This window comes from Anomaloglossus baeobatrachus, chromosome 3, assembly GCF_048569485.1.
Source record: "Anomaloglossus baeobatrachus isolate aAnoBae1 chromosome 3, aAnoBae1.hap1, whole genome shotgun sequence".
Lineage (NCBI taxonomy): Eukaryota > Metazoa > Chordata > Amphibia > Anura > Aromobatidae > Anomaloglossus > Anomaloglossus baeobatrachus.
The window spans coordinates 596004139-596031462 of NC_134355.1; the positions used below are offsets into that span (position 1 = coordinate 596004139).

The window sequence follows — 27324 nt, forward strand, 5'->3', positions numbered from 1 at the left end:
GAGTGGACTTGGGCAGGTTGACAAGCCACCCGAACTGAACTAGCGTGGCGACAGTGAGAGAGACACTCCGCATGAGAAAAAAATATCAGAGAATGCAAGTGTGTGTTCCTCCTGAAACACAAAGTATTGAACTGGATAGATTGTCATCCAGGGAGTGTATATAGCCCGGAGGGAGGAGCTACACGTTTGAGTGTAGTACTTTGTGTGTCCTCCGGAGGCGCTAGCTATACACCCATGGTTTGGGTCTCCCATGGAAAAAACGATAAAGAAAAGAAGGTAAGGAGATATCCTGATTGAGATGAAAAGGGGATACCACCTTAGGGAGAAATTCCGGGACCGAACGCAGAACCACCTTATCCTGGTGAAAAACCAGGAAGGGGGCTTTGCATGACAGCGCTGCCAACTCCGACACTCTACGGAGCGATGTGACTGCCACTAGAAAGACCACCTTCTGTGAAAGACGTGAAAGGGAGACATCCCGCAGTGGCTCGAAAGGTGGTTTCTGAAGAGCCTTTAGCACTCTGTTAAGATCCCATGGTTCCAGCGGCCTCTTGTAAGGTGGGACTATGTGGCAAACTCCCTGCAGGAACGTGCGGACTTGCGGAAGCCTGGCTAGACGCTTTTGAAAAAATACGGATAGCGCCGATACTTGTCCCTTGAGAGAGCCGAGAGACAACCCCTTGTCCATTCCGGATTGAAGGAAAGACAGAAAAGTGGGTAAGGCAAACGGCCAGGGGGTAAAACCCTGATCCGAGCACCAGGATAAGAAGATCCTCCAAGTCCTATGATAGATCTTGGCGGACGTTGGTTTCCTGGCCTGTCTCATAGTGGCAATGACATCTTGAGATAAGCCTGAGGACGCTAGTAGCCAGGACTCAATGGCCACACAGTCAGGTTGAGGGCCGCAGAATTCAGATGGAAAAATGGCCCTTGAGACAGCAAGTCTGGTCGGTCTGGGAGTGCCCACAGTTGACCCACCGTGAGGTGCCACAGATCCGGGTACCACGACCTCCTCGGCCAGTCTGGAGCGACGAGGATGGCGCGGCGGCAGTCGGACTTGATCTTGCGTAACACTCTGGGCAGCATTGCCAGAGGAGGAAATACATAAGGCAGTCGAAACTGCGACCAATCCTGAACTAATGCGTCCGCCGCCAGAGCTCTGTGATCTTGAGACCGTGCCATGAGTGCCGGGACTTTGTTGTTGTGCCGAGACGCCATGAGGTCGACGTCCGGTGTCCCCCAGCGGCAACAGATCTCTTGAAACACGTCCGGGTGAAGAGACCATTCCCCTGCGTCCATGCCCTGGCGACTGAGAAAGTCTGCTTCCCAGTTTTCTACGCCCGGGATGTGAACTGCGGAGATGGTGGAGGCTGTTGCCTCCGCCCACAGCAGAATCCGCCGAACTTCTTGGAAGGCTTGACGGCTGCGCGCCTGGTGGTTGATGTACGCGACCGCCGTGGCGTTGTCCGACTGTATGCGGATCTGCCTGCCCTCCAGCCACCGATGGAACGCCTTTAGGGCTAGGTACACTGCCCTTATCTCCAGAACATTGATCTGAAGGGAGGACTCTGTCGGAGTCCAGGTTCCCTGAGCCCTGTGGTGGAGAAAAACCGCTCCCCACCCTGACAGACTTGCGTCCGTCGTGACCACAGCCCAGGATGGGGGCAGGAAGGATTTTCCCTTCGACAGAGAAGTGGGAAGAAGCCACTACTGAAGAGAGGTTTTGGATGCCAGAGAAAGGGAGACGTTCCTGTCTAGGGACGTCGACCTCCTGTCCCATTTGCGGAGAATGTCCCATTGGAGTGGATGCAGATGAAACTGCGCAAAGGGGACTGCCTCCATCGCTGCCACCATCTTCCCCAGGAAGTGCATGAGGCGCCTCAAGGGGTGTGACTGGGCCCGAAGGAGAGAGTGCACCCCAGCTTGCAGCGAACGCTGTTTGTCCAGCGGAAGCTTGACTATCGCTGAGAGAGTATGAAACTCCATCCCGAGGTAAGTCAGTGATTGGGCCGGAGTCAATTTTGACTTTGGGAAATTGATGATCCACCCGAACCTCTGGAGAGTCTCCAGAGCAACGGCCAGGCTGTGTTGACATGCCACCCGGGAGGGTGCCTTGACCAGGAGATCGTCTAAGTAAGGGATCACCGAGTGGCCCTGAGAGTGCAGGACTGCCACAACGGATGCCATGACCTTGGTGAAGACCCGTGGGGCTGTCGCCAGGCCGAAAGGCAGTGCCACAAACTGAAGGTGTTCGTCCCCAATGGCGAAACGCAGGAAGCGTTGATGCTCTAGTGCGATCGGCACATGGAGATAGGCATCCCTGATGTCGATTGATGCTAGGAAGTCTCCTTGTGACATCGAGGCGATGACAGAGCGGAGGGATTCCATGCGAAACCGTCTGGTTCTCACATGTCTGTTGAGCAATTTGAGGTCCAAAACGGGACGGAATGATCCGTCCTTTTTTGGCACCACGAACAGGTTGGAGTAAAAACCGCGACCCCGTTCCTGAAGGGGAACGGGGATCACAACTCCTTCTGTCTTCAGAGTGTCCACCGCCTGAGCAAGTGCATCGGCTCGCTCGGGGGGCGGAGATGTTCTGAAGAAACGAGTCGGAGGACGAGAGCAGAACTCTATCCTGTTACCGTGAGACAGAATGTCTCTCACCCATCGGTCTTGGACATGTGGCCACCAGGCGTCGCCAAAGCGGGAGAGCCTGCCACCGACCGAGGATGCGGTTTGTGGAGGCCGAAAGTCATGAGGAGGCCGCCTTGGAGACGGTGCCTCCGGCGGTCTTTGGAGGACGTGACTTAGACCGCCATGCAGAAGAGTTCCTCTGGCTCTTCTGTGGCCTGTTGAATGAGGAGGATTGGGATCTGGCTGAGGGCCGAAAGGACCGAAACCTCGCCTGAATTTTCCGTTGCTGAGGTCTTTTTGGCTTGGATTGGGGTAAGGACGATTCCTTTCCCTTAGATTGCTTAATAATTTCATCCAATTGCTCGCCAAACAATCGGTCGCCAGAAAAAGGCAAACCGGTCAAGAACTTCTTGGAAGCAGAGTCTGCCTTCCATTCGCGCAGCCACATGGCCCTGCGGACTGCCACCGAATTGGCGGATGCTACCGCTGTACGGCTAGCAGAGTCCAGGACGGCGTTCATGGCGTAGGACGAAAAAGCCAACGCCTGAGAAGTCAAAGACGCTACTTGCGGAGCAGAGGAACGTGTGACCGCATTAATCTCAGACAGACAAGCTGAGATAGCTTGGAGTGCCCACACGGCTGCAAAGGCCGGGGCGAAAGACGCGCCTGTGGCTTCAAAGATGGATTTCATTAGGAGCTCTATCTGCCTGTCAGTGGCATCCTTGAGCGATGAACCGTCAGCCACTGCTACTACGGATCTAGCCGCCAGTCTAGAGACTGGAGGATCCACCTTGGGACATTGAGCCCAACCCTTGACTACGTCAGAGGGGAAGGGGTAACGTGTGTCATTAAGGCGCTTAGAAAAGCGCTTGTCCGGAAAAGCTCTGTGCTTCTGGACAGCATCTCTGAAGTTAGAGTGATCGAAAAAAGCACTCCGTGTACGTTTGGGAAACCTAAACTGGTGTTTCTCCTGCTGTGAAGCCGACTCCTCCACAGGTAGAGGCGGGGGAGATAGATCTAGCACCTGGTTGATTGACGCTATAAGGTCATTTACTATGGCGTCCCCTTCAGGTGTATCAAGATTGAGAGCAACGTCAGGGTCAGAGCCCTGGGCTGCGACCTCTGCCTCATCCTCCAGAGAGTCCTCAAGCTGAGACCCCGAACAGCGTGATGAAGTCGGGGAAGATTCCCAGCGAGCCTGCTTAGCCGGTCTGGGACTGCGGTCCGTGCCAGAGTCCTCCACGTGATACCTAGGGCCCACCCCAGGAGCATGCTGCGGCGCAGACCGAGAGGGGCCTGGGGACGATGACCCCGCAGTGCCCGGGGCCTGTGTAAGGGCCGGTCTGGACTGTAAGGCTTCTAGTATCTTAGCAGACCATTTGTCCATAGACTGAGCCATGGATTGTGAAAGTGACTCAGAGAGTTTCTCAGCTAAAACTGCAAACTCTGTCCCTGCCGCCTGGACAGGGGAGGCCGGCGGTTCTACCTGGGCCGAGGGTCCCACCAGTGCCCGAGGCTCCGGCTGAGCGAGTGCCACAGGGCCCGAGCATTGCTCACAGTGAGGGTAGGTGGAACCTGCAGGTAGCATAGCCGCACAAGAGGTACAGGTTGCAAAATAACCCTGTGTCTTGGCACCCTTGCTCCTTGTGACCGACATGCTGTTCTCTCCTAGGAGAGTAATCACTGAGGGTATATAGCCAAAGGCTAAACACTGCGGCCGAACCTAGAAAATGTATACAAATATAATATAATATATATATATATATATATATATATATACACAGTTCGGCACCCTAGGGGGACCAGCACCGTGTGACCGGTGTGGCTTACGGACCGCCCAGAGCGGTGTGTGTCCACCAAATCCCCTGCCTTGGGTCTCCCAGAGCTGCAGCCAGAAGTCCTCCACCGGCAGAATGTGATTAAAACATGGCTGCCGGTGTTCTAAGGGGAGGAGGGAGCCGTGGGCGTGATCAATAAAGTGCGGGAATCTGGTGCCCCAGAGTGATGAGTGAGGGGGGAGGAGGACACTAAAGTATGCTCCAGCCCTCACAGTCGGCGTCAGGCCGACCGTCCCGCCCTTACCCCTGACTGGCAGGCCCGGGGGCGGGAGTTTAATGCACTAGGCCGCAAAAGCCGGGGACTAAATTTAATACCGCGGCCGGCAAGCAGGCGCGGTAGTCCCGATCGTCACACAAAAACAGCAGCCGCTGCAGCGTCTGAGACCAAGTGCTCCATGCACCGTCCCCAAGGGGACACAGAGTACCTGTAGATGCAGGGCCCTGTCCCTGATGGTACTCAGTCTCCTGTCCGTCAGAATCCCACAGGGGCTGCGGAGGGAGCCCGGTCCCAGTGCCTGGATGACCGGTTAGGATCCCACTTCTCCCAGAGCCTCTAAGGGATGGGGAAGGAAAACGGCATGTGGCTCCAGCCTTTGTACCCGCAATGGGTACCTCAACCTTAACAGCACCGCCGACTCAGGGGAGCATGCCGGGGGCCCTGGGGCCCTCTTTTCTTCCATCCGATATAATCAGCAGCTGCTGCTGACTAAAATGTGGAGCTTGAGTGAATGTGTGCCTCCTTCAACACAAAGCACAAAACTGAGGAGCCCGTGATGCACGGGAGGGTGTATAGGCAGAGGGGAGGGGTTACACTTTTTAAAGTGTAATACTTTGTGTGGCCTCCGGAGGCAGAAGCTATACACCCAATTGTCTGGGTCTCCCAATGGAGCGACAAAGAAAAGCAATGTTACATGGGTATAATCTAGCTGTAAGTACATATGTACTGTGCAACCAGCTTTCATGAAAATGTGCACTACAATGGCTGTGCAAGGGGCTTTGTAAAATCAAAAATGAAATTTCTCCCCCTCCCAACCCTGCAGCTATATGCTTTATCTGCGCTGGGTATCATAATATGGGGGGACCCCACGCCAATTTATTTTTATACCACAATATTGACCCGCAGACAGACAGCGCCTGTGATTGGTTGCAGTCAGACGCTGGGGGTGCGTCTGACTGCAACCAATCACAGACGCCAGGACTGTTGGTGGGCGGGGGAAACAGTGCATATGCATGAAGGTAAATGAGTGAACCCGGAAGAAGAGCGAGTGGCCCAAAAGCAGTTACAGCTGCGCCAGGGATTCGGTAAGATTAGTGCACATGCTCTAATCCTCCTACCCACATTTTTAAGCGCTGGATTCTGGTCCCCATAGATCTATAAAGGGACTGGTGTCCAGCCAGATATCCAGGATCAATGTCGGGCCAGAACCTGTGTTGTTTTTTTTTTTTTTTAATCCAGTTAGTCCTGCCGATCCCGGATATCTGCGAGTTTGCTCATCACTACTCCTGGATGATATGAGCCAGCGGCACTCACCTTGGATCGTGGCACTCCCGGATAGGGGCTGGGTCCTTGTTGCTCAGAGGGAGGTAGTTAAAAAATTCCCGCAGGTTTAATAAAGCATCGATATCATTCTCAAAAGCTCGATGAGCCACCCCTGCAGGAAGAAGAGTCAGACAATAAGGCATCACCACAGACGGCGATCTACCTCCTGGAGGAGAGGCGATGTGCCTCCAGTTATAGTGTCACACACTAAACTGCAGCCTGTACTGGGCGGCAAAACCAAACGCCTTCTATTTAGCTGGTTCTGATGATACCGCAATCTATATCCGGGGCACAATCAGCCAACTAAAGACCGTGGCCGCCCATGTCTCACTGTATGGCATCATTACAGCTCATATAGAGCAGAGATAAATAGTGAAAATGGAGTAACCTGACAGTGCAGTGTGGGTTTTGGCCCCTCCTAGGTCCTCTTGTGTTACATCTTCATTGGTGACAGATTTTACGACATCTGGACCAGTAATGAACAAGTAAGAAGTGTCCTGCGGAGACAAGAGCAGGTACGGCGGCTTATAAACACTCATATGGCTGCCATCACACCTCCTGCACAGCAGACCTGCCTAGTATATACGGATACGTCCTCAGCTCCCAGATCTCCTCCTGATGAGGAAAGTTACAAGCAGTGGGAGCTGTACTAGAAGCCATATTTGAGGACAACGTCTCCAGAAAAATACTAAGTCTACGGTATGTTCCCATGTTGCGGGGTTTTTTTCTACAGTAGAAAAAAAAAAACCTGCGCTCTTGGCAGGAATTGTGTGTGCTTTATCTACTGTACACGTTTAATAAAATAAGTGTTATTCACCAAAAATGCTCATTGTCTAGGTTATCGGGCACCTCTACCATCTGTCAGCGGTGGCCAGTCTCTTGGCAAGAAGCGCAGAGCTTGCAAAAGTTTTTCTATAGAGCTTGTAAGCGCCGCTCTGAAACTGACAGGATCACTGGATCTGGAAATCTTCGCATCCATTATGTTGCAGAGGCAAAGCTGCATCTGCTTACAACATTGGAAGACTGCATTTCAGCCCAGCAATGCATACGGTCACCAACCAGGAGCGCACCGCCCCACCGGCAAACAGGAACCCTGGAGGCAGAGGAGCGGTGCACTGCTGAAGATAGATCATGCAGCACGTCCCTTTAAGCTATTTGGAGAGGAGCGCGGGTGTAGGGAAGCAATAACTCTACAATTTATTTAATTTTTCACGAGATATTCTTATCTTGGACATATATGCCATATCCACAGAAAACTCATGAAGAGAAAACTCTCTTCATTTGCAGGGGATGAGACAGGGCCCCTATACTAAAGCTTAGTGAGGGTCCGAGAAGGACATTTATGGTATAGTATGATATGTGCATAACATAGATGGGAGAACACCTGTAAAGCACCACTAGCATTTTTTTAATGGCAGAATTGGTGCTTTAAAATGTACGCTCCCTGACTTCTGTCTGATACTCACATCGATCTGCTCAGTCTCCTGTGATCTCTTACCCGCTGGCAGCTCCAGTGTTTCGTGGAGTGCACCGGAGGTCACAACTCAATACATCTCTATGAGAGCCTCATTCTGGTTCTCATACACTTGTATTGGGAGCTTGTGATGTTACTTATTTTCAGCCAATCAGAAGCCACAGCATTGTCGGTAAAAGGTGAAGACACTGGAGGCTAAAAGGCAAGTCCAGAGGCAGGGGGGCTAAGATTTAGACAGTAATACATATATTTATTTTAAGCACTGGAGTGGATCACTAAATCTTAGCCCCCTGCCCTTGGACTTTTATTTCCACTCCAGTGTCTTCATCTTTTACCGATGCTGGAGTGGTGTTTCAAAGGGAATCTGTCACCAGGTTAAGGACAGAGATCCTGATTCCAGCAATGTGTCACTTATTGGGCTGTTTCGTGTAGTTTTGTTAATCTACTGCAGATTATTCATTGGTTTTTAACATTAGAGGACTAATACTGCCAGTTAATCCAGCATATTCATGAGCTCTGTATAACAGCTAGATCTGCAGCAGAAAAAAAACACTGATTTTATCAAAATGACAGCAAACAGCCCAGTAAGTGACACATCGCTGGAATCAGGATCTCTGTCTCTACATTACACTGCTCTCACATGGGGGAGCAAAAACCTGGTGATAGATTCCCTTTAACATCCTTATGTACCAACATACTAATGGTATTCTGCAGTGCATGGATTATATTCATTAGAGTGACCAGATCTATTATTATATCTAGCTCAGAAGAGATTATAATACATAATGTCATTTGATGGCTGTAGCATGGAGACAAACTCTTTTTTTTTTCCCCCCTAAACTGTGTATACGGTGTGATCATCCACTACTCTGTGGGTTTTTTCATGTTTTTTAAGCCTACAGAAACTGTCAGAAATGACTGGTATTGCAATCCCAAACGCAGCCAACTGATAATATCAGTGCCATTTGTGAAAACAACAAACCACAACACTTTCCTATCAATAGGAAGAGGTCTCACCTTAACCATGAATGTGAAGTCTGTCAGTGCTGGTGAGTACACTGCGCCTCCGGCACATGGACCCATAATCAGGGAGATCTGCGGCACAACTCCCGAACTCAGCACGTTCCTCTAACAATGGAGAAAACATGTTACAACTTCTGCACAGCTGAGGCATTGACACCGGTACTGGCTCTTACACTGAACAACAACATAAACACAACACTTGTTTTTGCTCCCATTTCTCATGAGCTGAATTCAAAGATCTAAGACATTTTCTAGCTACACAAAAGCTCTTCTCTCAAATATTGTACACAAATTTGTCTAAGACCCGTTTCACATGTCAGTGAAAACCACTGACGTTCTTCACTGACATGTAAAACACGCACGTCCCTCCGTGTTCTGTGATTCACGGCACACGTGGGTTGTCCATGTGCAATCCGTGATCCATGATTGCATATGGACATTACTCACCTGCCTTCGCTCCTGCTGTCCATGGTGCTGATCTCCTCGGATCTGCAGCGTCCACCCACCGCTCTCTGCAGCTACTTCCTGGTCGGCTCTTCCTGCTCTCATGAATATTCATGAGCCAGGCAGGAGCTGACGAGAGCGGAGGCTGCACAGCGAATCACAGGCAAGGTAAGTTGAAAATATTTAATATGTCAGTGTTTTTCTGGTACGTGTTTCACGGATCACACCATAGTGTGGTCTGTGGGTCATCAGTGATGCCAGAAAAAAAACTGACTTATCTCCGTGCAGAAACACGGCCACGGGTGCACGCTGCACAGAGACACGTTCAGTGAAAAATCACTGATGTGTGAGCAGACCCATTGATTATAATGGGTCTGCGTATGTCAGTGATTCTGGTACATATATATATAAAAAAAAAAAAAAAAAAAAAAAAAAAAGCACAAATGTACCAGAATCACTGACGTGTGAAAGGGGCCTACATCTGTGTTACTGAGCGTTTCTCCTTTGCTGAGATAATCCATCCACCTAACAGGTGTGGCATATCAAGATGCTGATAAGACAGCATGATTAATGCACAGGTGTGCCTAAAGCTGGTGTCACACTAAACGACAGCGACAACGACGTCGCTGTTACGTCACCATTTTCGGTGACGTAACAGCGACCTTGTAAGTCGCTGTTATGATCGCTGCTTAGCTGTCAAACACAGCAGAAGCAGCGATCATAAGGTCGCTGTGCTACATGTTCAGAGAGCAGGGAGCCGCGCTTAGCGCTGGCTCCTTGCTCTCCTGCAGCACACATCGGGTTAATTAACCCGATGTGTGCTGCAGCTACATGTCAGTGCAGAGAGCAGGGAGCCGCGCACACTGCTTAGCGCTGGCTCCTTGCTCTCCTTGCTACAGTATACATTGGGTTAATTACCCGATGCATACTGCAGCCACATGTCACAGTGCAGGAGCCGGCACTGGCAGCAAGAGCGGAGGCTGGTAACCAGCGTAAACATCGGGTAACCAGGGAAAGGTCTTCCCTTGGTTACCCGATGTTTACGCTGGTTACAGCTTACCGCAGCTGCCAGTGCCGGCTCCTGATCGCTTCATTTCGTCGCTCTCTCGCTGTCACACACAGCGATGTGTGTGTCACAGCGGGAGAGTGACGACCAAAAAATGAAGCTGGACATTCAGCAACGACCGGCGACCTCACAGCAGGGGCCAGGTCGTTGCTGGATGTCACACACAGCGACAGCGACGGGACGTCGCTGCAACGTCACAGAAAATGGTGACGTAGCAGCGACGTCGTTGTCGTCGTCGTTATGTGTGACACCAGCTTAAGGCTGGCCACAATAAAAGGCCACTATAAAATGTACAGTTTTTTTCAGTTTTGAGTGGGCATGCAATTGGCATGCTGACTGCAGGAATGTCGACCAGAGCCGTTATCTGTGAATTGAATGTTCATGTCTCTACCATACGCCATATCCAAAAGGAGTTTCAGAGAACTGGGCAGTACTTCCAACCGTCCTCACATCCACAGACCACGTGTAACCACACCAAGCCCGGGCCTCCACATCCAGCATCTTCATTTCCAAGATGAGCTGACCAGTCACCCGGACAGCGGCTGTATCAATCTGTGCATAATCAAAGAATGTCTGCACAAACTATCAGAAACCGTCTCAGGGAAGCTCATCTGCTGCTCGTTGTCCTCATCGGGGTCTCCACCTGACTGCAGATTGTCATCATAAAGTGGACAAATGCTCACATTCCATGACTGCTGGCCCCTTTGGAAGGCGTGTTCTTCACGGATGAATCCCAGGTTTCACAGTAAAGAACAAATGGCAAATGATGGTCACCCCAGATACTGACTGGTTTTCTGACCTCCTGTACACCCCCAATACTGTAAAACTGCACATTTTAAACTGGTCTTATATTGTGGCCAGCCTAAGGCACACCTGTGCAATAATCATGCTGTCTAATCAGCATCTTCTTATTCCACACTTGTGAGGTGGATGGATCTCTGTAAAGGAGAAGATCTCACTAAAAACAGATTTAGGCTACTTTCACACATCAGTTTTCTGCATTCAGGCACAATCCTTTTTTTTCCTGATCCAAAGGATCCGGCAAAAAAATGTAAAACCGGATCCGGTTTTTAACGGATCCGTTATGCCAGATGCGAACAAAACCGGATCCGGTGGATACGGTTTGAATCCGTTTTTGCATCCGGTTTGTCCGTTTTTTTTGAAGGATCAGCTTTTTTAATTAATTTGGTGCATGCGCAGTTTACAAAAACGGATCCGGTAGCCGCATCCATTTTTTACCGCATTGCGCCGGATCCGGCGTCCATAGGCTCTCATTGTAAAACACGCCGGATCCGGCGCAATGCGGTTTTTTTGCCGGACAAAAAAACGTTGCAAGACATGTTGCCTCCGGCTGCCGCTTTGATTAATTTTGCCGCATCCGGAAAAAAACGGATGCAACGCAAAGCCATCAGGTACAATCCGGTAACAATGCAAATCTATGGGGATAAAACTGATGCGGTACCGGATCTGTTTAACCCGTTTTTTTCCGGATTGTACCTGATGGAAAAAAAAACTGATGTGTGAAAGTAGCCTTAGACAAAATTGTGAAAAATATTTGCAAAATAAAGGCCTTTTGTGTAATAGAAAAATTCTTAGATCTTAGAGTTCAGCTCATGAGAAATGGGTGCAAAAACAAAAGAAGGGAATTTTGTTTACTTACCGTAAATTCCTTTTCTTCTAGCTCCAATTGGGAGACCCAGACAATTGGGGTGTATAGCTTCTGCCTCCGGAGGCCACACAAAGTATTACACTTAAAAGTGTAAAGCCCCTCCCCTTCTGCCTATACACCCCCCGTGCATCACGGGCTCCTCAGTTTTGGTGCAAAAGCAAGAAGGAGGAAAAGTTATAAATTGGTTTAAAGTAAATTCAATCCGAAGGAGAACTGAAACCATTCAACATGAACAACATGTGTACACAAAGAACAACAGCCCGAAGGGAACAGGGGCGGGTGCTGGGTCTCCCAATTGGAGCTAGAAGAAAAGGAATTTACGGTAAGTAAACAAAATTCCCTTCTTCTTTGTCGCTCCATTGGGAGACCCAGACAATTGGGACGTCCAAAAGCAGTCCCTGGGTGGGTAAAATAATACCTCGTAATAGAGCCGTAAAACGGCCCTTTCCTACAGGTGGGGCAACCGCCGCCTGAAGGACTTGCCTACCTAGGCTGGCATCCGCCGAAGCATAGGTATGCACCTGATAGTGTTTCGTGAAAGTGTGCAGGCTCGACCAGGTAGCCGCCTGACACACCTGCTGAGCCGTAGCCTGGTGCCGCAAAGCCCAGGACGCACCCACGGCTCTGGTAGAATGGGCTTTCAGCCCTGAGGGAACCGGAAGCCCAGAAGATCGGTAAGCTTCAAGAATAGGTTCCTTGATCCACCGAGCCAGGGTTGATTTGGAAGCCTGTGACCCCTTTACGCTGGCCAGCGCCAAGGACAAAGAGTGCATCCGAGCGGCGCAGGGGCGCCGTACGAGAAATGTAGAGTCTGAGTGCTCTCACTAGATCTAACGAGTGCAAATCCTTTTCACACTGATGAACTGGATGAGGACAAAAAGAGGGTAAGGAGATATCCTGATTGAGATGAAAGGGGGATACCACCTTAGGGAGAAATTCCGGTACCGGACGCAGAACCACCTTGTCCTGGTGAAACACCAGGAAAGGGGCTTTGCATGACAGCGCTGCTAGCTCAGACACTCTCCGAAGTGAAGTGACTGCCACTAGGAAGGCCACTTTCTGCGAAAGGCGTGAGAGAGAAATATCCCTCATTGGCTCGAAAGGTGGCTTCTGAAGAGCCATCAGCACCCTGTTCAGATCCCAGGGTTCTAACGGCCGCTTGTAAGGAGGGATTATGTGACAAACCCCCTGCAGGAACGTGCGTACCTGTGGAAGTCTGGCTAGGCGCTTCTGAAAAAACACAGAGCGCTGAGACTTGTCCCTTAAGAGAGCCGAGCGACAACCCTTTTTCCAATCCGGATTGAAGGAAGGAAAGAAAAGTGGGCAAGGCAAATGGCCAGGGAGAAGCACCCTGATCAGAGCACCAAGATAGGAATATCCTCCACGTCCTGTGGTAGATCTTGGCGGACGTTGGTTTCCTAGCCTGTCTCATAGTGGCAATGACCTCTTGAGATAACCCTGAAGACGCTAGGATCCAGGACTCAATGGCCACACAGTCAGGTTGAGGGCCGCAGAATTCAGATGGAAAAACGGCCCTTGAGATAGCAAGTCTGGTTGGTCTGGTAGTGCCCACGGTTGGCCCACCGTGAGATGCCACAGATCCGGGTACCACGACCTCCTCGGCCAGTCTGGCGCGACGAGGATGGCGCGGCGGCAGTCGGACCTGATCTTGCGTAACACTCTGGCCAACAGTACCAGAGGAGGAAACACATAAGGGAGTTGAAACTGCGACCAATCCTGAACTAAGGCGTCTGCCGCCAGAGCTCTGTGATCTAGAGACCGTGCCATGAATGTTGGGACCTTGTTGTTGTGCCGGGACGCCATTAGGTCGGCGTCCGGCATCCCCCAGCGGCAACAGATCTCCTGAAACACGTCCGGGTGAAGGGACCATTCCCCTGCGTCCATGCCCTGGCGACTGAGAAAGTCTGCTTTCCAGTTTTCTACGCCCGGGATGTGAACTGCGGATATGGTGGAGGCCGTGGCTTCCACCCACATCAGAATCCGCCGGACTTCCTGGAAGGCTTGCCGACTGCGTGTTCCCCCTTGGTGGTTGATGTATGCCACCGCTGTGGAGTTGTCCGACTGAATTTGGATCTGCTTGCCTTCCAGCCACGGCTGGAACGCCTTTAGGGCCAGATACACTGCCCTTATCTCCAGAACATTGATCTGAAGAGAGGACTCTGTCGGAGTCCAGGTTCCCTGAGCCCTGTGGTGGAGAAAGACCGCTCCCCACCCTGACAGGCTCGCGTCCGTCGTGACCACAGCCCATGATGGGGGAAGGAAGGATTTCCCCTTCGACAGAGAAGTGGGGAGAAGCCACCACTGAAGGGAAGCCTTGGCTGCCCGTGAAAGGGAGACGTTCCTGTCGAGGGACGTCGACTTCCTGTCCCATTTGCGGAGAATGTCCCATTGAAGTGGACGCAGATGAAACTGCGCGAAAGGGACTGCCTCCATTGCTGCTACCATCTTCCCTAGGAAGTGCATGAGGCGCCTCAGGGGGTGTGACTGGCCTTGAAGGAGGGATCGCACCCCTGTTTGTAGTGAACGCTGCTTGTCCAGCGGAAGCTTCACTATCGCTGAGAGAGTATGAAACTCCATGCCAAGATATGTCAGTGATTGGGCCGGTGTCAGATTTGACTTTGGAAAATTGATGATCCACCCGAAACTCTGGAGAGTCTCCAGAGCGATGTCCAGGCTGCGTTGGCATGCCACTTGAGAGGGTGCCTTGACCAGCAGATCGTCTAAGTAAGGGATCACCGAGTGTCCCTGAGAGTGAAGGACTGCTACCATGACCTTGGTGAAGACCCGTGGTGCTGTCGCCAGGCCGAAAGGCAGTGCCACGAACTGAAGGTGTTCGTCCCCTATGGCGAAACGCAGAAAGCGCTGATGCTCTGGTGCAATCGGTACGTGGAGATAAGCATCTTTGATGTCGATTGATGCCAGAAAGTCTCCTTGGGACATTAAGGCGATGACGGAGCGGAGCGATTCCATCCGGAACCGCCTGGTTTTTACGTGTTTGTTGAGCAGTTTTAGGTCCAGAACAGGCCGGAAGGATCCGTCCTTTTTCGGTACCACAAACAAGTTGGAGTAAAAACCGTGACCCTGTTGCTGAAGAGGAACAGGGATCACCACTCCTTCTGCCTTCAGAGTGCACACCGCCTGAAGAAGAGAATCGGCTCTCTCGGGGGGCGGAGATGTTCTGAAAAATCGAGTCGGAGGACGAGAGCTGAACTCTATCCTGTAACCGTGGGATAGAATGTCTCTCACCCATCGGTCTTTGACCTGTGGCAGCCAAGTGTCGCAAAAGCGGGAAAGCCTGCCACCGACCGAGGATGCGGTGTGAGGAGGCCGAAAGTCATGAGGAGGCCGCCTTGGGAGCGGTTCCTCCGGCGGTCTTTTTAGGACGTGACTTAGACCGCCATGAATCGGAGTTCCTCTGATCCTTTTGAGGCCTTTTGGACGAGGAGAACTGAGACCTTCCCGCGGGCCGAAAGGACCGAAACCTCGATTGTACCTTCCGTGGTTGAGGTCTGTTTGGTTTGGACTGGGGTAAGGATGAGTCCTTTCCCTTGGATTGTTTAATGATTTCGTCCAATCGTTCACCAAACAGGCGGTCGCCAGAAAATGGCAAACCGGTTAAGAACTTTTTGGAAGCGGAGTCTGCCTTCCATTCACGTAACCACATGGCCCTGCGGACTGCCACCGAATTGGCGGATGCTACCGCCGTACGGCTCGTAGAGTCCAGGACAGCATTAATGGCGTAGGACGCAAACGCCGACGCCTGAGAGGTTAAGGACACCACTTGCGGAGCAGATGTACGGTGACTGCATTAATCTGCGCGTGACAAGCTGAGATAGCTTGGAGTGCCCATACGGCTGCGAATGCTGGAGCAAAAGACGCGCCGATAGCTTCATAGATGGATTTCAACCATAGTTCCATCTGTCTGTCAGTGGCATCTTTGAGTGAAGCCCCATCTTCCACTGCAACTATGGATCTAGCCGCCAGTCTGGAGACAGGAGGATCCACCTTAGGACACTGAGCCCAGCCCTTGACAACGTCAGGGGGGAAGGGATAACGTGTATCCTTAAGGCGCTTGGAAAAACGCTTATCTGGACAAGCTCGGTGTTTCTGGACTGCCTCTCTGAAGTCAGAGTGATCCAGAAACATACTCAATGGACGCTTGGGAGACCTGAAACGGAATTTCTCCTGCTGAGAAGCTGACTCCTCAATTGTAGGAGCTGGTGGAGAAATATCCAACACCTGATTGATGGTTGCTATAAGGTCATTCACTATGGCGTCACCATCAGGTGTATCCAGGTTGAGCGCGGTCTCAGGGTCAGAATCCTGATCTGCTACCTCCGCATCATCATCCAGAGAGTCCTCTTGCTGAGACCCTGAACAATGTGATGAAGTCGAGGGAATTTCCCAGCGAGCCCGCTTAGGCGGCCTGGGACTGCGGTCCATGTCAGAGACCTCACCCTGGGACCCATGGTTCACCCCAGGAGCACTCTGCAGCTCCAAATGAGGGGAGCCTGGGGTCAATGATTGAACAGTGCCCGGGGCCTGAGTTACCAGTCTGGACTGTAAGGCTTCTAGTATCCTAGCAGACCATTTATCCATAGTCTCAGACAGTTTGTCAGCAAATACTGCAAACTCCGTCCCTGTCACCTGGACAGTGGTAGCAGGTGGTTCCACCTGGGCCACCAGTAGCAGAGGCTCCGGCTGAGTAAGTGCCACAGGGGCCGAGCATTGCACACAATGAGGGTCAGTGGAACCTGCCGGTAATATAGCCGCACATGAGGTACAGGTTGCAAAGTAAGCCTGTGCCTTGGCACCCTTGCTATTTGCGGACGACATGCTGTTGTCTCCTCTGAGTACAATCCAGGAGGGTATATAGCCAAAAATCAACAGTGCGACCGTACAGTGTAGATGTATAGCATATAAGCATATATATATATGTACACTCCGGCACTCAGTGGGGCCAGCACCTCAGATGCTGCTTACCGACCGCTCAAAGCGGTTGTGTGATCACCAGCTTCCCTGCCTGGGCCTCCCAGAGCTTTCTCTCCTCTCCAGCGTCAGAAGAGCTGACAGGAATGGCTGCCGGCGTTCTGTGGGGAGGAGGGGGCCGTGGGCGTGCCCTAGAAAGTGCGAGAATCTGGAGCCCCACTGAGCTGAATGAGGGGGAAGGAGGATACAGAGTATGCTCCAGCCCTCAGCGCTGACGTTCTGTGCAGCGTCCCGCCCTTCCCCTGACTGACAGGCCTGGGGGCGGGAATATGCGCTACTAGGCCGCAAAAGCCGGGGACTAAAGTTATAAGCGCGGCCGGCATATAAGCGCGGCCTGCGCGGTAGTCCCCGGCGCACTAACACACCCAGCAGTGCTGCAGTGTATATGGCACCAGCGCTCCATGCGCGGTCCCCACGGGGACACAGAGTACCTCACAGTAGCAGGGCCTTGTCCCTGACGATACTCGGCTCCTGTCCAGCAGATTCCCCAGGGGCTGCGGAGGGAGCACGGCCTCAGTGCCTGGAGACCGATTAGGATCCCACTTCACCCAGAGCCCATTAAGGGATGGGGAAGGAAAACGGCATGTGGCTCCTGCCTGTGTACCCGCAATGGGTACCTAAACCTTAACAGCACCGCCGACCAGAGTGGGGTGAGAAGGGAGCATGCTGGGGGCCCTATATGGGCCCTCTTTTCTTCCATCCGACATAGTCAGCAGCTGCTGCTGACTAAGATGTGGAGCTATGCGTGGAGGTCAGCCTCCTTCGCACAAAGCATAAAAACTGAGGAGCCCGTGATGCACGGGGGGTGTATAGGCAGAAGGGGAGGGGCTTTACACTTTTAAGTGTAATACTTTGTGTGGCCTCCGGAGGCAGAAGCTATACACCCAATTGTCTGGGTCTCCCAATGGAGCGACAAAGAAAAGTGTGTTTATATTTTTGCTCAGTGTATACATTTCTATAGGCCACATATAAACGAGGGAAAGGGCTGTTTAACTACGCAGACATTTTGGGGTGTTTGGAGAATGGACAGATGTACGAGGGTTTTTTTTTGTTTGTTTTTTTTTTTTTTTTTTTTTTAATATGGAACGGTTGAATTTTTGATACAGGTAAAATATATCTTTGTACCGTGTTAGCCAGTAGAGATAAAAAAAAGTTTGTTTAAAAGAACTGAGAGTCCTCAGTGGTAGATAGCTTTTAATAGCTAACTGAAAAGATGGTAATAATAGCAAGCTTTCGAGACTACTCAGGTCTCTTCATCAGGCATGGTACCATGCCTGATGAAGAGCCCAGAGTAGTCTCGAAAGCTTGCTATTATTACCATCTTTTCAGATAGCCATTAAAAGGTATCAACCACTGAGGACTCTCAGTTCTGTTAAACAAACTGAATTTTTGATGAAATTAATAAGTGGAGAGAAAGCAAGAGGACAAATCAGATATTTTCAGGGGATACCCTAACAGCCTACATGGCCATTATGCTGTCTGTTCGGGTCACGAGCCCAACCATACAGAGCCACTATCAGGTCATGTTAGGTAGTGACCCGCATGGTGCTTGTTCCTTACCAAGAAGATATCAGCATAGCCGGCCAAGGACTCCACACCCTCCTGGATACGAGCTCCTCCAGAGTCATTAAGTCCAATCACAGGGGCTCCCACCAGCACCGCCTGATCCATGATCTAGAGAAGACATCCAGGGAATAACATGAGATAAGGCAGAACCACCCGACAAAATGTCCCCGATTCCTTCTAATCTACAATATTAATAGATTAGAGGCACTGGTATCAGCAGTCTGGTGACCCGGGGGCTGTAGGATCCGGCCGGCCGGGCAAGTTACACACGCCTCATTATTGTACGGAGATTGGAGCTCCTCTAATAATATGAAGCATATAATTGTCTTATAAAGGGTCAGTCCCCATGTGTAATATGAAGGAACCAGGAAAAACAATGTGGAAATAAACATATCCATGGCGAAATCCAATGGATCATTCATGTAACTACGTTATATACCGTGATCTGCAGATTTATGGATCTCAGCACTAGGATGGCAGCTCTTGGAGAATGTGCCCATCTACAGGAGCCTGACACAGTCTATAGAGGAGCCCCCGGAGCATTATCTGGGTTTTGTTGATTACCTTGCAGATCTTTTGAGCATGAGCTCCGGAAAGGCTGCCGCCAAACACGGTGAAGTCCTGTGGGAAAGACACAAACAATAAAAATGTGAGGGGAACCCCCCCCCAAAAAAAAAAAAAAAAAACCCCAGTATACAACTATACACAGAGTAGGAGTAGATTACCTGGCTAAACACGTAGACCAGTCTCCCATTAATGCGGCCCTGTCCGGTAACCACACTATCTCCAGGATACTATAAGGAATGGGGGAAAGACAGTGATTAAACATGTATTGCTCCAACCCACTGTCAATTGCTGTCTGCAGAATGAGCTAACAGTGCATCAGTCAGTGAGCTCGCTCTGAGTCTGGGGAGGGGGGGGGCGTTATCTCTTATCTGTGTTTCTGAGCTCCTCTCAGTTGATTTATAACCACATCAAGGTTAAATGTGCGGGGAAATAAAGAGCCTGTAAACGCCATACAGTACAAAAGAAATGACTCCATTGCAAAAATTGTTTTAAGTCCCTAATACATGTATAAAAGAAAAAAATAATTTTCCTTGAAGGTGGACAACCCCCTTTAAGACAATAAAACCTCTTACTGAAGGGTCTCTATTTTGACTGCCCTGACAAATAAAACCAAAAAGAGGGATGGGGATGTTACAACCAGTAAAAATTCACCTTTCATTAATAAAGTACAAGCTACGATATGAAAGGAGTGATCTGATTGGTTGCTAGCTATGGACAATTTTATATTTTTTTTGCTTGTATTCTAGGGCCAAATTATCTAAGAATGAAGTAAATATTTAAATTAATTTCTTGTTAAAGAGCAACATAAGTGCAAAATTACTAAAATCCTACAGTGATGAATGGCTGCAATTTTCTGCTTTCTCCCCCAGTGAGCATACAAACCTGTGCTAAATGTGTACGTGCCAGGGGAGAGAGAGGGAGGAGAGACAACAGTGTGGTAAGGAGGATAGGCGGCTCCTAACAACTGACTCCACTTCTCTCCCATATAAACAATGATCACACATGCCCAAATCCAACATGCCCAATCCTTGACTCTGAGCAGTGGCTATTAGCAGCAGCAGTCGTGCTTCCACCCCATATTATCAATGTTCGGCCAGTCAGCTCTTTGCGTTTTGTACAATGATTGTGTTTTTTCCCTCTCATATGATGAAAAGCTTCTTGTTTCGATCAATTTGCTTCATTAGACCTAGAACTTAGGACACAAAAATAACAGCAAACAAGAAGCTTTCTGTGCTCTGCACCCCACTCTCCTTTACAATGGAAGCTGGAAACTGGTCATTAAAGGGAATTTGTTGACAAAAAAACGTCTATTTTCATTTTAAGGCTAGTTTGACACTTGCGTTGGACGGCTTCCGTAGCATTGCATATAATGGCACAACGGATGCTACGGATCGTACAAAACAACGGAAAGCTTTTTTTTTTTTTTCTTCTTCTTCACAGTTTTACCGGCAGCAGACTATTGTGAATGATCAGCTGATCGCTCTCAATAGCCGGCGGCCGGTCGCTCAGCTGAACGCTGTCACTTGCCGGCGGGCAGGCGCTCAGCTGAACGCTGTCACTTGCCGGCGGGCAGGCGCTCAGCTGAACGCTGTCACTTGCCGGCGGGCAGGCGCTCAGCTGAACGCTGTCACTTGCCGGCGGGCAGGCGCTCAGCTGAACGCTGTCACTTGCCGGCGGGCAGGCGCTCAGCTGAACGCTGTCACTGGCCGGCGGGCGGGCGCTCAGCTGAACGCTCGGCCACCGCGAGACAAAATAAAGTTTGAAGGAAAAAAAAAAAAGAAGAAGAGCATGCGCAGTGAAATCCTGAGGATTCCGCTGCTCAAAACAACGTTACATGCTGCGTTCCTCCCGCTGGGCGGAAGCAACAGAGCGTCGCCCAGCGGAAGCAACGCAGGTCCTTTTGGCACAATCCGTCATCCATAAAAGTCTATGGGAAACAGCGGAATCCGTTAACGGATTCCGCTGTTTTCCAAAAGGGCGGATTGTAACGGAAGGAAAACAACACAAGTGTGAAAGTACCCTAAGCTGGATTTTTATCTTTAAAGGGGTGTTCAGTCTGAAGATCTTACTCTATCCCTGGGATAGGTCATCAGTATCGGATTTGTGGGGTCAGACAACTGGCATCAGCTATACGCACCAGACTGCATGTAAACAGTGCAAGAAGCACAATTCCATTCAATGTGTAGCAGACGCTTTAAATACATTTTTTTTTCTTTAAGAAAACAGATTTTTTTGTAACTCTCCTGATGAAAGACATTTTCATTCTGGCCACTAAACCTGATTCTAGACTCATACTGGCTGCTCTGTGAAGATTTTTCATGCGTTTCATTGTCATCACAGACAGGATTACAATCACCTCTGTATACAGTAAAAACACACAAGATCTACCATTCACAATAGACAATGTTACAGCTCGCTTCCTCCCCCTCCCTGTCCAATCACTGCCCTGATCAGAGCATGCTTATTAAAAGGGAATCTGTCACTAGGTTTTTGCCACCTAATATGAGAACAGCATAATGTAGGGGCAGAGATCCTGATTCTAGCAGTGTCACTTACTGAGCTGCTTAGTGACGTTTTGATAATCTCCTGCTGATTAATCAGTGATTTTATCATTAGAGGACTACTTGGCGTGCTGTAGGTAGTCCAGCATATTCATGAGCTCTGTATAACTGCTAGATCTGCAGCAGAAAAAATGACAGCACACAGCGCAGTAAGGGACACATTGCTGGAATCAGGATCTCTGTCTCTACATTACGCTGCTCTCAGATGGCGGAGCAAAAACCTGGTGACAGATTCCATTTAAATGCAATTTAGTAGGGACGGAGTCTGTATTGCTGCTAATGTTCATGTGCCACACGGGAAGTAAGAGTTTATTATTAGTGCTATTGGGCAGGGTGAAAGTTACTAAGGTTTTTTGTAACATGTAAAGAAAAAAAAAGAAAATCAAACATTTGAAAAAAATAGCAGTAAAACCTCATTTTAAAAGGACATTTTGTGATGCCACTTTCCCTGTACACTGTAGATAGCTATCAGCCATGGTCGTTCTTGCAGACAGGACTGCAGGTAAAAGGACACAGGTTACAATGGAAATGTCTACTGTTACTTAGGTCAGGCTGTAATATAATCCCAATACTGGAGATACAGATCACATAAATACGCTATAAACCTCCACAAGGGTTACTGCCTTATAAAACCGTCCTATCCAACAGTCGCTCCTACCCAAGCCTGGAGTATTGTGTGACAGGCGATGGCCGCCCTGCTCGGTGTGTGCTGGCTGCATCGGCTGCCATGGGATGAACGACGCCATGTAATAACACCATTTATAACAGCGTTGTCTGTAGAGTTTCTCCAATTTCTTGCGGATTCTATAAGAGGTGACAACGTGCCGATTGCTGGGGGTCCGACCACCGGGACCCCCTCCGATCCAGGGTCCCATCTGAGAGTGGTAACACACCTCTGCTACATTCATCTACTATGGAACTGAGAAAGGCAGATGAAGGCTGTACTCCGCTATTTCTGCCAGTCCCAAAGAGAAGGCATGGAGCGGAGATGTCTGTGTCCGCCACTTCTCCATTCTGATTAGACGCTGCAGAGCCCCGTTTTCTGAATCAGAGTGGCCGGCCCCCACCGATCAGCAAGTTATCCCCCATACTATCGATAGGTGACTGCAATATCCCTCTAATAAATCTGTCCTTAACCTAAAAAGCACTTAATCAGAATCAAGCTCATTTTCTAGCCACTTTCCAATGTTGCCAAGTGCAATAAAGGATGACAGCTATAAACATACAACAGGCGGTGACTTATGGGAGATAAATTATAGTCATTTTTGCCCCTTTTCAAAAATAGTGCCGCACCTGTCTACAGGCCGCCTGTGGTATTGCAGTCCAGCACCAGTCAAACAGGACTAAACTGAATATCGCATGGGACAGATGGGGGGCAGATCTTAGAAGAAATCAACCATCTAATCTAATGTGATAGAAAGCAGCTTCATAAAGATCTCCGGTAGTAATAAACAGGGGGAAGCCCGCTTTCAGATGTTTGGGGGCTCCTTTGCTCTTGCAAACATCTAAGGCTAGTTTCACACTTGCGTTGGGCGAAATCCGCTGGGTCCGTTGCTGCGTCGTTTTGATGCATCCGTTATTTTTGTGGTGTCAACGGATGCAACGTATCCGTTATTTCACAGGAATCCGTTAGCTGATTCCTGTGAAATAACGGACCCGTTGCATCCGTTTGGCGTCCGTCTAACGGAATGCGTCGGCTCTGGGTTTTTTGTTTTTTTCCATTCTGGGCATGCTCAGTAGAAACTAGTGGAATCCAGCAGCGGATTCCGCTGTAAAGCACTTTGCAACGGAATCCACTACCATAGGGAGCCATTATAAATTTTAACGGAACCAACGGAATCCGCTGGTCGGCGTCATTTTGACGCAAGCAAATAACGTTACATTCAGCATTGCTTCTGCTCAGCGGAAGCAACGGAGCGTCGGCCAACGGAAGCAACGCAGGTACTTTTGGCACAACCCGTCATCAATGCAAGTCTATGGGAAACAGCGGAATCCATTAACGGATTCCGCTGATTCCCAAGACAGCGGATTGCGCCAAAAAAAAAAAAAAAAACGGAAGTGTGAAAGTACCCTTAGAAGGTTAAACAACCTAGATCGGAAATAACTCTGATCCGGGACCTTGTAGCTGGACGTCGATTGCTACATCGTGGATGTCAGCAGCTCCAGATCTCGTGCGCCCTCTGCAGACTGGAGCTCTTTTATAGGTAGCAATTACCACCATTAACCCTCAACTGGTGAGGTGGGGTTTGCCATACCCCAGGGAAAGTTTGTGCAGCTGCATTCATTGGAAAATGCTGGTATCAATCATCAATGTATTACATTTTCCGATACTTGTGGGTGTCAAAAACTTGGTATACTCCTGTGTAATCAATCACCAATAAGAAAATGATAAAAACAAACATGATCTTTGCATTTTGTGTAAAAATTAGGGATTTCTAAACACTGGGGTATAGGAAGCCCCACATCACCAGTTGAGGGTTACCATAGAAAATCAATTTTCAGGATTGGAAGGTTCGCCAATCGTTAAGTCTCCGGTGTGAACACTGCACCTTGTTCCTGTCCTCCTCCATTCCAAAATCCGCACATCTGTGCTCCACAAACATGTCATATTCTGCAAAACTGCCAGGATCCAGCAGCAGAATGACCCTCTCCCGCGCCGTCAACTTCCCCTAGAAGAGATAGAAAAGTTACACGTGTGCAAACAATTCAGTGACGATGACAGTATGGAGGCAGAGGGGAACCTGTAGCTCCTGGATGGTGAGAACCCCCATATGATACACACACACACACACACACACACACACACACACACAGCAATGAGCAGCTCCATTAAGTTCTATAGTGCACGCGAACATCAGACGTAAACCAATGATTTGTGGGAGAAAAAAAGAAAACACAACGGTTACACTTTAAATGGGTTATACATGCTTGGCTCGCACTGTGACATGGCAGAACGGTGAATCCTCACATTGTGCACAGTGCTCACTGTCCGATGCGGCCGGTCATATGATTTGTACACTTCAGACTAGAAATGTTTTGCCTTCACTCAATTCACTTACATTGAGTGAGGCCGCACAGGTGTAGTCAGCACCCGGCCTCATGTATGCAGATCACATTCTTGCAGTCAGGCGTCCGCCTGCTCCCGGCACATCCTGACAGTGTGTATACTGCACGTTGTGAGGATTCACAAGTCTACAGTCACACAGAGTGTGAGCCAAGCCTGGACAACCCCTTTAATGCTCCCAGTTTTTGCCATTTTTATACACCCAAAAAGCAAAGTCTGCGGCCAGGAAAACGATGGCAAATATTACAGTATTGTATTGTGGCACGCAGAGAACCGGAAGCTCCAGCTCCCACCTCCCTATATTCACGTCTTTCAGAAGCAAAAACAGTTAAACACTTCAGCATTTGGTTTGGGGCCGAGCAGCACTCATCATCCCCCACCCCAACATGCAAGAACATGATGAGGTTATTACACTGCTGCTGTCACTAGCTCAAAAGCAATGATGTACCTACAAAAGTAAGTGCTATAGGAGGAGCCGAAGATTAAACATCCTATTGGAGGAGGAGGGGTGGGTGCTGTTACTATGAGGCCAGATTATGGGGCAATGGGGGAGAAGATTGTGAAGGAGGCACAGTATGCAGAGGGGCAGGGTAAGGGGGGGGGGTAATACCATGGAGAAGAGCTGCGTGGGGAGGGTCGGGGATCACGGACAGGAGAGCTGCGTGGGGAGGGTCGGGGATCACGGACAGGAGAGCTGCGTGGGGAGGGTCGGGGATCACGGACAGGAGAGCTGCGTGGGGAGGGTCGGGGATCACGGACAGGAGAGCTGCGTGGGGAGGGTCGGGGATCACGGACAGGAGAGCTGCGTGGGGAGGGTCGGGGATCACGGACAGGAGAGCTGCGTGGGGAGGGTCGGGGATCACGGACAGGAGAGCTGCGTGAGGAGGGTCGGGGATCACGGACAGGAGAGCTGCGTGAGGAGGGTCGGGGATCACGGACAGGAGAGCTGCGTGGGGAGGGTCGGGGATCACGGACAGGAGAGCTGCGTGAGGAGGGTCGGGGATCACGGACAGGAGAGCTGCGTGGGGAGGGTCGGGGATCACGGACAGGAGAGCTGCGTGGGGAGGGTCGGGGATCACGGACAGGAGAGCTGCGTGGGGGGGGGGACTATTATAAAAAGGAGTTGTAGGTGGAAAGGCGATTATGAAGAGTAGCTGTGTAGGTGGGGGGAAATTACAGAGAGGTACTGTGTGTGGAGGGTAATAGATGGCGAGGAGCTGTGTGAGGGGGGAATATTACGGAGAGGAGTAGTGTGGTGGGAAAATACAGAGGGGCAGTGTGGGGGAATATTTTGGCCAGGAAGCACAGTGAGGGGCAATTATTATGGGGCACAGCATGGGAGACATTTATATTTATGGGGCAGTATAATGATGCTTTTATTTTTAAGGGCACTGTGTGGGGGATGTGATCCTGAAGGTGGAGAAGAGGGAAGTCTGCAAAGATGAGCTGTGGGTGTGAAATCTCATCATAGCATCTGCACTACATGGAGACAAAAGGGTTGGAAACCTGCGCCTCTGGCGCCGCACTCCTGCACTGCACGAGCCTCCGGCGCCGCACTCCTGCACTGCACGAGCCTCCGGCGCCGCACTCCTGCACTGCACGAGCCTCCGGCGCCGCACTCCTGCACTGCACGAGCCTCCGGCGCCGCACTCCTGCACTGCACGAGCCTCCGGCGCCGCACTCCTGCACTGCACGAGCCTCCGGCGCCGCACTCCTGCACTGCACGAGCCTCCGGCGCCGCACTCCTGCACTGCACGAGCCTCCGGCGCCGCACTCCTGCACTGCACGAGCCTCCGGCGCCGCACTCCTGCACTGCACGAGCCTCCGGCGCCGCACGCGCCTCTATTCATGTAGCAATCCAGAACATGCTTTATATTAAAACTAAAAAAAATCCTGCATTTATTTTTGGAATCATCAGGAGGATATAATTGAGCTTCTGCTCCAAACACTCAGTTTACACTTTGGATGTGTTCACTTTGATTTTTTTTTTTTTTTTAAACAGAAACTCATAATCCTTCTCATATACTCAAAACTTGGCTCTGCAGATGTATTTATGTAATTAAACCTTTACTTTTTTTGCGGCCCTTCTGATCGGTCCAAATAATAACAATGGAATATATCACAGTGACATGAATGGACCCAAATGTGATAGAAGCTGCAGCTTGTAGAGAAAAAAACAAAGACCTGATAGACATCTGTGGCTGAAAACTACAAATGTGCTGAAGGTCTGGGCCCTGAGGGCTGCACTCAGAGCTGCATGTCCCCGGGTCCGGTACCGGAGGGATCAGCGGCTGTCAGGCCCGCGCGGCGCCGCTTATCTCCCCTGGGCTGTGCAGGCAGTGCTCAGGACCCAGCTGTACACAGTGCTGCCCCCTACAGGCCGCCCCTAGGTGACACCGTGCCCTTCTCACCCGTCTGTGCTGGGCTTCTATCCTCTGCACTCCTCCGCCCTGCAGCGCTTCTCTCCGCTTCTTCTCTATCCTCTCCGGCACTGACAAGTGACTGACCGAGTACAGACGCCCGGGAGCTCGGCTCATCCACCGGGCACTAGGACTCAAGAACCCAGCCAAGAGCCGGGAAACACCGCGGACGGCCGCCATGATGACTCCCCCTTTCCCCAGCCAATGAAACGCTACTAAGTCCCAATAGCCAATCACAATCAGCAATGTGAAAAAGTTGACGAATAACAGCGTAGTATTTGACAGCTGACCAATCAGAGGTGCATTAAACCACAGAGGACGAATCCAAATACAGAACCGAGTGCCTACAGGTGACGCCTAGGAGACCAATCGCGAGCTTCATTAGTGAACACACCAGTCCAAAAAAAAAGCAGGGTGGTGGTCACATGACCGTGCAAAATATTATATA

At 50.3% G+C, this 27324-nt stretch overlaps 1 protein-coding gene across 1 annotated transcript in view; it reads right to left on the minus strand.

Moving 5' to 3' along the window:
* Positions 1–27071, minus strand: part of PCCB (propionyl-CoA carboxylase subunit beta) — a 99400-nt gene extending 72329 nt beyond the window's left edge. Inside the window, exons 1-8 of the mRNA XM_075338733.1 lie at positions 26868–27071; positions 23942–24061; positions 18990–19058; positions 18829–18885; positions 18259–18372; positions 8504–8614; positions 6401–6509; positions 6004–6124 (exon numbers count right to left, since the gene is read on the minus strand). Of these exons, the coding sequence (XP_075194848.1) occupies positions 6004–6124; positions 6401–6509; positions 8504–8614; positions 18259–18372; positions 18829–18885; positions 18990–19058; positions 23942–24061; positions 26868–27056 (890 nt within the window). The 5' untranslated portion in view covers positions 27057–27071. The remainder of the gene's footprint in view (positions 1–6003; positions 6125–6400; positions 6510–8503; positions 8615–18258; positions 18373–18828; positions 18886–18989; positions 19059–23941; positions 24062–26867) is intronic.
* Positions 27072–27324: the final 253 nt, after the last annotated feature.